Source organism: Cydia pomonella, chromosome 22 (assembly GCF_033807575.1).
Source record: "Cydia pomonella isolate Wapato2018A chromosome 22, ilCydPomo1, whole genome shotgun sequence".
NCBI classification, from domain to species: domain Eukaryota; kingdom Metazoa; phylum Arthropoda; class Insecta; order Lepidoptera; family Tortricidae; genus Cydia; species Cydia pomonella.
The window spans coordinates 5,768,707-5,780,955 of NC_084724.1; the positions used below are offsets into that span (position 1 = coordinate 5,768,707).

At 38.8% G+C, this 12,249-nt stretch overlaps 1 protein-coding gene across 2 annotated transcripts in view; it reads right to left on the reverse strand.

Annotated features, from left to right (window-relative positions):
• Nucleotides 1-12,249, reverse strand: part of LOC133530386 (transmembrane protein 68) — a 58,424-nt gene that overhangs the window by 7,562 nt on the left and 38,613 nt on the right. For both annotated transcript variants that reach the window (XM_061868298.1, XM_061868297.1), the window contains exons 2-5: nt 6,066-6,204; nt 3,727-3,821; nt 1,227-1,391; nt 4-197 (exon numbers count right to left, since the gene is read on the reverse strand). In XM_061868298.1, the coding sequence (XP_061724282.1) occupies nt 4-197; nt 1,227-1,391; nt 3,727-3,821; nt 6,066-6,204 (593 nt within the window). The remainder of the gene's footprint in view (nt 1-3; nt 198-1,226; nt 1,392-3,726; nt 3,822-6,065; nt 6,205-12,249) is intronic.

The window sequence follows — 12,249 nt, forward strand, 5'->3', positions numbered from 1 at the left end:
GACCACTTTAGCCTGTATAGCGACTCGCGCAAAGCCAAGTCTATTCTTCCAATGTAATTTATAAGTGTGGTCCCCGAACTGCGCCTCGTACACCCCCCCAGGGGAGATGGCCAGTGGGTTCCCCTTCTGCAGCACCGCCACACATTCGCCCACGGTGCCGGGAATCACGCAGAGGCCTTCCAGGAGTGTTTTCCAGCCTTGAAAAGAAATTGAGCTTATGAAGATCATAAACATGACCAACATGAAAAAAATACCAAGGCCTCCACTGCCCAGGGCTGTAATGTTACCAGCGTCCTCTGTTGCCTGATGCGCCAGATGTCTGAACCGCCTGGGCTCGGTGGCAAGGGTTGAAATTTCCAAGTAGTTAGTTATATGACAATTTCCTAAGGCTTGTGGCGCCCCTGGAGGCCTTGGTATTTTTTTTTCTTTGTATATGACGTTTATTTCGTTTATAGTTTAAATAGTAGTGAGTCTACTTTTACAAAACACAAATTAAAATATATTCATCATTTAATTTTTTATTTCGGGAAAACATGACAGGTCGTGGCTTCTGCCTCTGTGATCCAAACTGGCGTGACGTTTGGCGAATATCTCGTTTTAGCCAGTTGACAAATTCGACTAAATCCCGCTCGATGGAGCTCAGAAATATGTTTCCGGTATATATTGAAATGAAATACATAAATGAAATAAATGTTTATTCAAAAGACAAACCTTAAAACTAAATCACAACTTCCGCCAAACCAGAGTATGGTTTGTTGGCAGACGAGGCTCCAATAACATTAAGTGAAGGTTCTTTATCTTATATAGTTGGTAATATTCATATTAATAGCAATAGCACTGGCATTAAACTAATATTTGATGAAGACCCGCTTTGTGGGCTTCTATATCCAATCGCTTTGCTCAGATCCAAATATGAACCGATTAGCTACCCCTTGGAGTGATAGGCCGTCGACTCCCGACCAATGTAACGTCATTTAAATTTGAAATTTGATTAATTGAAATAAAATCCAAACTCCAACAACTCAAAAATGGCATATGCCACTTGAAGAGCTACTGTTTATATGTGAAACCTTTTGAACAGCAGTAATACATGACGATGGGCAGCACGCCGTGGTCGCCGTGGTAGTAGTTCACTAGGAACGGCCCACTTGGAATGTCTAAAGAGATGGAGATCGCATTGCGGGCTTCCCTTTCTATCGGTCTGCTCTTTTATTTCTAGCACTCACCAGGTATCCTGAACATGAACCGATCAGCTACTGTGTGTATGTGCAACCTCTTGAACAGCAGCATGCGCGCGATGAAGTAGTACATGTCGATGGGCAGCGCGCCGTGGTAGTAGATCACTAGGAACGGCCCGTTTGGAATGTTTTCGATGCCTTGGATCTCGTAACCTGGAGATTTTCAAAAGATATTGTAATTTAAATACAAGAAGTTAATGTACAATTATTTGTGATTTATTAGATGCTGATGCAATATTGGAAACTGGATTGAATAACTAAAACTCGAATTGGCCTGACAGCTTTGTGCAGCTAAGCCTCCAACCAACCCGTAACAGACTAATATAATAACTTCTTACCAACCGCTTCAGTCTAACTGTAGACTTAAAAAAGTCTTAACATTTCGGTCTTAACTGGGTTCGGCCGCAAAGTACCTCAATGTTGCCATTGTATATTTTGCTTCTTTTGACCTTGAAAATTCGTATACAAAATCCTGTGGGTTCCTTTTGAAGTCTTTCAATACTAAATGTAACGAATTTTCAAAATTTATGACACTTCAAAAAACTGCGGCTTGTTTGGTAAGTCTTAAGGTTCAGTTTCATTGGTCGATAAACAGCATGTGGTGATTCCCCGCAGGCGGGGCAATGACTGGTGAAACTCATAAGTCGATAAATCGGTCGATATACAGCGTGCGGTGGACTCCCCGCAGGCGGTAAGGCGGTATAACTACTAGTGAAACTCATAATGGTATGCGTTATGTAGGGATTGCAAACCGGATTGATTTTCAATCCGGCCGGATCCGGCCGGATTTTGGCCATGATCCGGCCGGATCCGGCCGGACCGGATCCGGATTGGTATAGGGATATTATAGTTAATTAAGTGACATATTTTTCTAGTTTTTTTGCGTAATACGTATTCCTACATCTATAATTTGAAGTTAATAAATAACTTCTTAAAAATAAAATAGAACTTAGTAGTAAAAAGTGTTACAATGTCAATATCACTTTAAAAACAAAATATGAAATCGGTTTTTATTATATTTAACCATTCACAAGTACTCAAATTTTCGATTATAATTATGAATTTGAGTAGTTTCCAAAGCCTGATGATGGGATGTGGGGTGGGAAATGGAAGTCCTTGAAAGGACAAGTTTTCGTAACTGTTCTTTGATTGAATTCTTTGTAACGTTGACATCTATTCTAGTAACAAAAGAAGATGTATATTTTACTTATAACCAACCAACCAACCTGATATTACCAAAGTGATATTAAATGCGCTACAATATTATCTTGCTCTCATTTTTTTGTGCGAGAAAGTAGTAGAATGTATGATTTAAAAAAATGTTTTTTAGGGACAGAAGGGCAAATTATAGGGAACGAAATGCGACACAGCGATCTCCTGCAAAAATAATAGAGTGTAGGATTAAAACCATCGCAGAAAGGGACTCCCTAAGAAAAGTTACACGGATCAAGTAAAGAATTGGCTAGACGTAGAGTAGCACGTACGTACGAAGATGTAGGAAATTGCATAAAATTGGATGAAGTTGTGAAAACAAAAGATTCTCTCTTAAATTTGAATAGAAAACAATCTATATTTTATCATATCATATTTAATTTTTATTTTTTATTTTAATCGGAGTGAACTAAAGATTATCAATATACATATATATGATGAGCTCAACTCAAGTCGGTTGAGTACCGCCGACTTAATCCTGTTCATTTGTTTACTTTTAATCTTCTATCACAGCATTATGACATAACATTAACCTTCTCTCTAGCATAAATTACAAATGCCTTCTATGGCATATGGCATCCTTTAATTTTTCCTTCTATTACAGTATTTATGTAATCGTCATATCATGCCACCAACATAAACACGCACGAATACGCACAAAGGGTTTCGCTTCAACATTCCTTATGCGAACTGCCAAGGAGTGGAATGCCCTGCCCGAGTCTGTGTTTCCGTATGAGTACAATCTGAATCTCTTCAAGGCTAGAGTAAATAGGTATCTCATAGGTAAGCATGCTCCACCGTAGACCGCATCATCACTTACGATCAGGTGTGATCGTGGTCAAACGCCTGCCTATCCTCCACAAAAAAAACATAAAAGAAGAATAAATTCTCTCCTGTTCCCAGTTATCGTCATAATAAATATATTTTTATCTCACTATATTTAAACTTCTTCATTAGATTATTGTTCTATCCAACTTTATACACCTCATCCGTCGCTTTTTCCTCATCCAAAACGCACAGCGTGTGCTGTATTTAGGCGTCTTTTTTATTTTACCGGATCCGGTCCGGATCCGGTGATTTTTACCGGATCCGGTAGCTCCTGAAAAGTGCCGGATCCGGCCGGATTACCGGATCCGCCGGACCGGATTGCAATCCCTAGCGTTATGGGAAATTTCCCTTACCCCGCATGTGGGCCTTATCGACCAATGAAACTGAGCTTTTAGGTTTTACCGCATGTACTTAAGATTTTAACAGAAACATATAATTTAATGCTTACCATGCCATAACCACCCGTGGGCGTCCCATAACGCGCAGACCGCGAGGCTCGCCGCCTGCCGCCAGTCGTTCTGGACCCCATCCACTACTCGCAACCTGATAATAAATAGAGCACCTAATCAATCTCAGGGAACAATCCTCAGGCATGCTTGAAGGCTATTTAGATATTTGAGGCGATCCGGCTGTACATATTTAAAGTGATAACTATATTATTAACTTATTTAGACATGGAGCGCGAGCTTAGAGCGCCAGTCAGATGCAACATGTTGGAGTGTAGGTTTGCGAAACAAGTCAAGGCGACCTGTGTGAAGTTGGTGGTGGGGGAAATACAGGCGACAAAAACGCATGACGTGGTGAAAATATGAACTTTCTTTATGAATATGGAATTTGGCAACTGCCAACTGTCAAATAGATTTTTATAATTCGAATAAAAACCAAGCCATTTCTTTTGATCACTTTGATTTAATTCGTCTCCAAGACGTAAATCGCCTATTTATCGCCATATCTGTCACCTTTGGGTAGTTACTCCAATTTCCATAATGAATTTGACACGGACCTTTCTATCGCCAGACGTCCAAAGTCAAACCTGTGGTCTGGCCTAGCGATAATGAATCTTGACACAATGTGGTAGAGTTCATATAGCAAATAACCGCTATAGTAAAGTTAGTTTTAAAAGGTAGTATGTATGTATGGATGCGAAGGCGACTTTGGTTTGCACAGTATCGTGAGAGTCAGCCAATTATTTTTATCTAAAGTTACCTTTAGGAAATCACTCTAGACGTGTTGACAACTCATGCTCTGATCATGTATGTGTTACTTAATATTTTAAAGAAAGTTTTTATCTTATTAACGGTTTGTTCGGCATGGGATTTCTGGAAGACATTTGAATGACTTTTTGGTTCGTTAGGGTATACCGTTCAATGCAGGATTTGATACTCGAGATATTGAGAGAACTCGTAAATGTCTCAGTCCATTTTGAAGCATCATTTCGTGATATTATTGTATTATAAGTATTGAAGAACATCATAAAATAATCGGCGGAACACCTTAAGAGAAATGAAACACTGTATTTTATCCGTGTTTGAGCTAATTTTAATCCTTTGAACGCTTTATGCCATAAACACAAACATCACTCAAACGCCAAGCTCCCGGCCGCAAGGGAGCTAATGTAAACCTTACTCGAAAGTGTGAAGGTTACTTTGACAGCGTCCGTCATAACGGCTATAGTTGTCCTTGGCGCTGTGGGCACGACTAGTAACGACGCCTTTAGGTGTTCTTGGCGTTCAAAAGGTTAATTACTAGTAATGCACTAAGATATGTTCATAAATGATTTAATCAATTGTTGTGAAGGTGTTATTTTCCGTTAAAGATTAATTTAATTATGTTTTGTTTGTCACTCAACATTTTACGTATCTGAGGTAAACTTAAGGCGGTTTACTTATAAAGGTAGTTATCAGGTTGTTTGGTATTTAATTTATTTACGGGTATGTACCTAATTAAAAATTAATTTGGTTAATTTGGTAATAATCAACGGTTTATTCAATGTGATTTTTAAAAATTGTTTAGTCCTTTTTTGTTGTATGTTAATGTTTACATTTTTAACTTTGTTAATAAGTTATTAAATGTTTGCGGGTTCCAAGTACTTCGACGACCAGTCTGGCCTAGTTGTAGTGACCCTGCCTATGAAGCCGAGGGATCTGGGTTCGAATCCCGATATAAGGGCATTTATTTGTGTGATAAGCTCAGATATTTGTTCTTGAGTCATAGATGTTTTCTATGGATTTAAGTATTTGTATGTATATTATATATATATCGTTTTCTGAGTACCTACAACACAAGCCTTCTTGGCTTACCGTGGACTTAGTCAATTTGTGTAAGAATGTCCATATATAATATTATTATTTATAAGTACGTAACTAAAATTATGATAACATTGACAACACTATTCATTCATAAGTCATAATTACATAGTTGAATTTATTATTACATATAAACGGTAATCTATTTCAGTATCTATTGTTGTGTCGTACCTAAGAGCGCCTTGACCCTTGTTTATAAAGTTTTTGCAGTTTTGACGCCTACCGTCTTTCTACACACATTTAACACAGGCCACACTAGCGTCTCCCGAGCGTCGGCGTCTAGTCAACTCTATGGCTGCTGCTCGACGCAACGTTGGCGCAACTACGCAGAGACGCCTTTTTCCATAGCGCTGACTTGACGCCGACGCTCAAGAGGCTAGCGTGGAGTGGTCCTGGTCCTCTACATAATTGCGTTGATATAGATAATAGATATGTGATTGTTAGAGTCAGAGGTAAATTAGTAGTATAGAGATAGACGTACCTGTAGAGCCTGTAGAGGTGGAAGATAATGGCGCTGACATATATGAGTATTATGATGACGGCTGGTAGAAGGAACGTCACTACGACGGGCATGAGGAACCATGTTAGCCACAAGCTGTATTCTGTGTCCACGTATTCCACTGAAAATAAAAAAAAGCTTGGTCAGTTATGTCATTCCACATTGACAGAAATATATTTTTATAGATTCCGCCTGATGAACCAAATGTATCCTAAAAAAACTCCTCTTGCGTTGCAAAGGTGCCATACACGCGTTGTCTATCCTTTAAAAATCTGTACATGTCATTTTGAAGAATATAGATACAGGTATACAATTCCTGGAGAAAACCTCGGCAGGGAATTTATTTAACGCATTTAGGTTCCAGTAAGGTTAGGAAGAGCTATAAGACAGCCGAGCCGAGTAAAAAAGATAAGGAATTCAAATACTCAAAATTATTTTCAAAACCCTTATAGTAGGTACTTGCAATGAACAGTATGATCAGAATAGGCTATACCTGACCTTAAGTGGCCCACTGTTTACATCATAATACGGTTGTTAAAAGATATGAACAGCAATCTTGATGCCTTTACTAGTTAGCTGTCATTACTCTAGTAATGACAGCTGTAATAATAAATATGTATTTAATTCAAAGGCTCGCCGTATCTCAAACGGGATACGGTTTTTGAACTTATCCCATGTTCTTTAAAATACGAATTGCTATTTCGTAATGAAGTGACATGGTGATAGCCGGGTCGCAGGCTATCATATTACGAAACTCTTATCTCGTAAGGTGTGCACGTGAGATGCACTCGTCTCATATTAAATGTTAAATATGAGTTTTTATTTATTTTATTATCAATAAAGGAATGGTGGCAAAGATATTCTCATTTTCCTAGCGTTGTTCAGGATTTTGGTCTCTGGTCATGGGAACCTGGCTACTAATCCCAAGAATTGGAGTAGGCGCTAGTTTTTAACGAAGCGACTGCCATCAGGGTGCGTAGCCGGGATGATAATTTCCATTAATTAGATTTAAGACTATTGCTGTACCCTATCAGGGTCCATGTGAAACTCACAACTACTACGTAACACCTGTACAAACCATGGATGCAATAAAGAAAGAATAAATAATAAAGAATAATCGTTTGCAGAGAAACTGTCGAAAACGTGGCGTCGTCGGGCTCCCAAGTGCTGTGAGCAGCGTGCACTAAGGCCGCTCCTATACGTTTGCATTTGTTTAACTCCAGCGTCCACTCAGGACTTACACTTAGAAAACTCTTGTATATAATTTGATAGTTCTTTACGAAAGCCTTAGGTATCGATAAGGACTTATTTCGACTTGATGACTAAGTCTGAAATACTTATTCGAGTCTTAGGGCAGAGGACTCATGGACTCTTACATAAAAATGAGTTGGACCCGGGTATGTCCTAAAACTACGTCCAAAAAAGTGTAGTATAGGCTTTGTGTGGTAGGGCACAGCACAGCGGATGTCGTTCCAGATCTAGAGCAGAGCCCAACTGGAGAAGCACCTTCACCTTACAGAAAACCGCAGCTAAATAACACTAGACCCTACTCATAGTGTTGTGTTCCTGCCGGTGAGTAAGGTTGCCAGATCTCAACGAGGGTGCGGCGGGGTGTAGGGGCGGCAACGCGCATGTAAAACCTCTGGCCGCGTAGCCAACGTTACATTCGTTAACGCTCCGTAGCGTAGCGTACTAGCGTATTCATCTCTCTCTATCACTCTTCCATATTAGTGTGACTGTGACAGTTGCATTTCGTTCGCAACGGAGCGTGAACGATATGCACGTTGGCTACGCGGGCTGGAGTGGCAGGCGTCGATAGACTACGGAGACTGCTTACCACCAGGCGGGCCGTATGCTTGTTTGCCACCGACGTAGGTAATATAAAAAAGATGAGATTTTAAGTTATTTTTTCTTCGCATCTATATTGCATTCACATTTTTACGCTCCTTTATTTGTAGATAGATACCCTGCCGTTTTCGCTAGAACTTTGGTTAAAACTACTTAGTTGCTATCGAAATTTCGCCTCTTATTAAATTAACCGTTATCTAAAAATAAATATACTTAAACAGATTATCGTTTATTCGTGTAATTAATTATATTTTAAAAAGGCGCCGCGAACGCATCACTCGCGTGATGAGTGTCATGTGTTTGTGTGATGTGTGTGAGTTTGTGTGCGTGGGGTCACGGTGCATCGTTGTTTATGTGTAGCAGACGGGCAATAGACGGGAGATAAGATGCCGGATGTACAAAAATGGGACAATTAAGTGCGTGTACGCACAATTAAAACCGCCCTGACCTTTGGTGACATCGATTTTGCTAAATCCTCTTATTAGCCGTTTAATAAAGCCAATATAATATGTATATAAGGTAGCCAAAAACTATGTGCATTCCCGTTGCCAAGGAGGTTTTGGGCTTATACTGAGCAACTTTTACTATGGGACCAACCCTGAAATCGCGAAAAAAATCTGGCTGTTTCATACATTTTAGCTGGTCCATTTTCTATGGCAGAGTAACATTTTTTTTCGCGATTTCGGGGTTCGTCCCATAGTAAATGTTGCTCAGTATAATCCGAAAACTTCCCTGGCAACGAGAATGCACATAGTTTTTGGCCACCTTGTATGTAAATATTATGCGTGTATGGCCCACGCACACATGCGTAGAGTCAAACCAACAAGCTACGTTGGCAGCGATTTTGATAGCCCAGCCTGTGCAAGTGTTAAGTAACGTCATAATTTCATAGACGTCTGACGTTTAAAATACCACGCTATGCTGTTAAAATTGCTGCCAACTTATCTTGGTGTGACTCTATTTCTTAAGTATTTACCTAAACATACTTCAGTCTTCAATAAATCGTAGAACAAGCAATCTCAATTGTGTCATATTGATACTTGAAGCGGCCAGAGATGATCCGTGTGACAGTTTCTCGATTTCACTATTGGATAGACTTAATTTAATCAATAATTGAAGTAATGGGTTTTTACCGTATTTTTATTACTAAATTGTTACATTTATCTATAAAAGATGTGTTAAAGTACCAAAAAATTCCAAAAACATTTGACATTGACAGTTACTCCATACAAAAATGAACTGTCATATGGATCATAATTGGTCGCGTCAAGTTATACAAAAAATTGCAAGATCGAAATCAAGCTTAGGTATTACAATCACCACCTCTCGCCCCAACAACATCTATTAATAGTAGCAATCCAAATTACGGGTATTTAAGTCTATTGTCTGTACATCACTTCTATATTTGACCTGTTAAAATTAAGGCTTCTCAGATTGAATTCAAAACGTATGATTCAAAGGGGTAAAATGAAAGTTGGCAAGGTGCAAGTATTTAATTAAGCACCCTTACAAAATACGAGGAAAAATCGCCAAAAAAACACGGTTTTTTGTATAAAAGCGAGCCCTTTTTAGATTAGATCCGGTTGACTATTCGTCGAAATATAATTTATCGACCAGCGCGCTTTGAAATTTTCATAAATATTTTCAAATCAAATCTTACACATCTTTATTTAGAAAAAAAAGTTAGTCATTTAGATTGCTTTTAGTTTCGTTAGTAATAAGCAATCGGTCATAATTAAAAAAAGGTTAAATAAAACGTCAAAAAACCCTGCAAGTAACATCGGCTATTGCTCCCTACGCCTACTAACACCCTGTATAAGTTCGATACAAAGGTTGCTTCCGATCACAACATCCTGTTGGAGATAGTGCATGATTTCAACTCTATAATTACTGCTGTGATGAAATCATGGAAATTAATACTTCACTAATGATCTATCAAAGTATGTTGCAATAATTGACCTTATGGCAATGTGAAATTATGGTTCAAGAGCATACACAAAGCTAAATGAATACTAAGACTCGTAAAATTATTTAAAAGTCACATCATCATCATTCGCTTGCCCTTATCCCATTCATTTGGGGTCGGCGCAGCATGTCTTTTCCTTCCATATCTTTCTGTCACCCGTCATCTCATCGTTCACTCGCGTTCGTTTCATGTCATCTCTCACACATAATCCCAATAAGGCCTAGCCTCTGGGTTGGAAGGTCAGATGGCAGTCGCTTTCGTAAAAACTTAGTGCCTACGTCAATCTCGGGATTAGCTGCCAAGCGGACCCCAGGCTCCCATGAGCCGTGACAAAATGCCGAGACAACGCGAGGAAGAATTGCCAAATTTTGACGTATACTGTAACAAGTGCTTGTTGGCTCCGCTAACATAAGCGTATACTGGAGTATATACTGTTATATCATAAACTACGATAAATTTTAGAATTCTATTAATGCAGACAATCTAAAAGGATTTCGCCACAACTATTCCAAAATTTTATGAAAACAATTCCAAAAAAAAATTAACAAATAAGGAAGTTACATTCCGTTGTATCTTTGAACCGCTCTTCTGCATATCTTGCGATGGCAGCATGGTTGTATATTTATCACCTATCACTATGCCTGTTACTTTCGCACTTACATACTTGCGAGAACGTGACAGGCATGGTGATAGGCGATAAAAATCAGGGCCCCGACAACCCTTTCCGCGATAAAAGCCTTTCAATGGGCGTCCCATAAACATGGCTAACACATTGAAAGACTGTCCAGTTTGAACTGCAAGCCCATATATTTGACTAGCCCTTACCGAGAAACTTAGCAAAAAATAAAGCTAGCCCTTTGCAATTGCTTACTGCTATCCTATATGCCTTGCAATCCCTTAATAAGGGTTACCCTTATCATTAAGCGCTTTTTATAAAGCTTTCCCTTTAGTAATGTCGTAGTTGAGCGTTGCGTGAAAGAGGCAGAATTAGTATATATCTACGCTAGTGTATGAAAAGGAAAGAAAATACGTTCCTAGGGAAGGGTTTTTTAAATAATTTTGTTCGCTTACCATCTACTATATACTAGTACGACTACAATTACTAGTATAGTAGCCGTTGCCGTGCATCGTATTAGCTGAGTGATGAGTCCGATTGCACTTACGAAACTAGGCTACTTTTTAAACTTAATTGTACCTACTGGCTGACAAGTGTGAACTGATTAAAATAAAACAAGGTCTACAAGTCATATATATTTAATTAAATATGACTTTTCTCTAAAGTTTAACAGAATAGTACACAAGTAAGTCCGACTCACGCTTGACTGCATATTTCTAATAGGTAGTAGCAACGGCGTAAACAACAATAATAACAATTAGGGTCACTTCTGTCCGAGTAAGAAAACTCGGAAACGGTTTAAAAGATACCGGTTAAAACCGGTTTATTTCGGTTTTACTCCGAAATATCAGAAGAACGCGAACATTTTAAGAACTTTATTGTAACCTTAATAAACCGTTTTATTGGGGGAGCGATGAGACGGCCGTGTGCCGCATAGGGCATAGCATTCTCTCGTTTCGTGCCGATTTGGTGTCCGAGCCCGAATCAAGTTAATAACATTACTATTTTATACAGGTGGTTATTTTTTTAAAGTATGTTTACGTAAACATTAAAATTTGATAAACTAAACCATATAACTTAAATAAAAAAACAAGTAAAAACTCATTTCCCTCCTACCTAAAATAGCTTGGCGTTGAGTAGGTTATTAAAAAAACTACTATTTGTGAATAAGTGCATTTTTATAAAGAAGTGCATAATTTATATTATATTAGAACACAGTAAGCCCAGTTACAGTAAAATTATCCTAGAGAGAACGCAGATTTTAATTTTATCACATGAACAACTTCATTTTCCGTCTGAAAAATTGTGACTTATACCAAGTCTAAACGCACAATTGTTTAAGAATAGGTATTTTCTTTTTCACCGCCTTAGATCCTTAGCACACGGAGCGTAAGCGTCGCGTAAACGTATCGTAAAAACGTTACGAGTACGAGACGCGTAAGCGTAATCGTTTAATAAGTGGAATCTAGCTGAAATCATGGTGTCGCTGGTGTCGGATGTCTTCGGCGGATGTATCAACGATCTTACTTTCTCGTCAGATAAAGATTTTTTATTGTTTGATAAGGCTGAAGTTTTGTTTTTTGCGCCCATATTACGCTACGTCTGTCGTAATGACGACAGAAAAGACTTGTTTGAAGTTGTTCGCGCTCGCAGCGCTCTCGTTCTACGCGCGTATTACGATACGCTTACGCGTTTCTTACGCTTACGCTCCGTATGCTGAGAGCCTAAGTATCTGT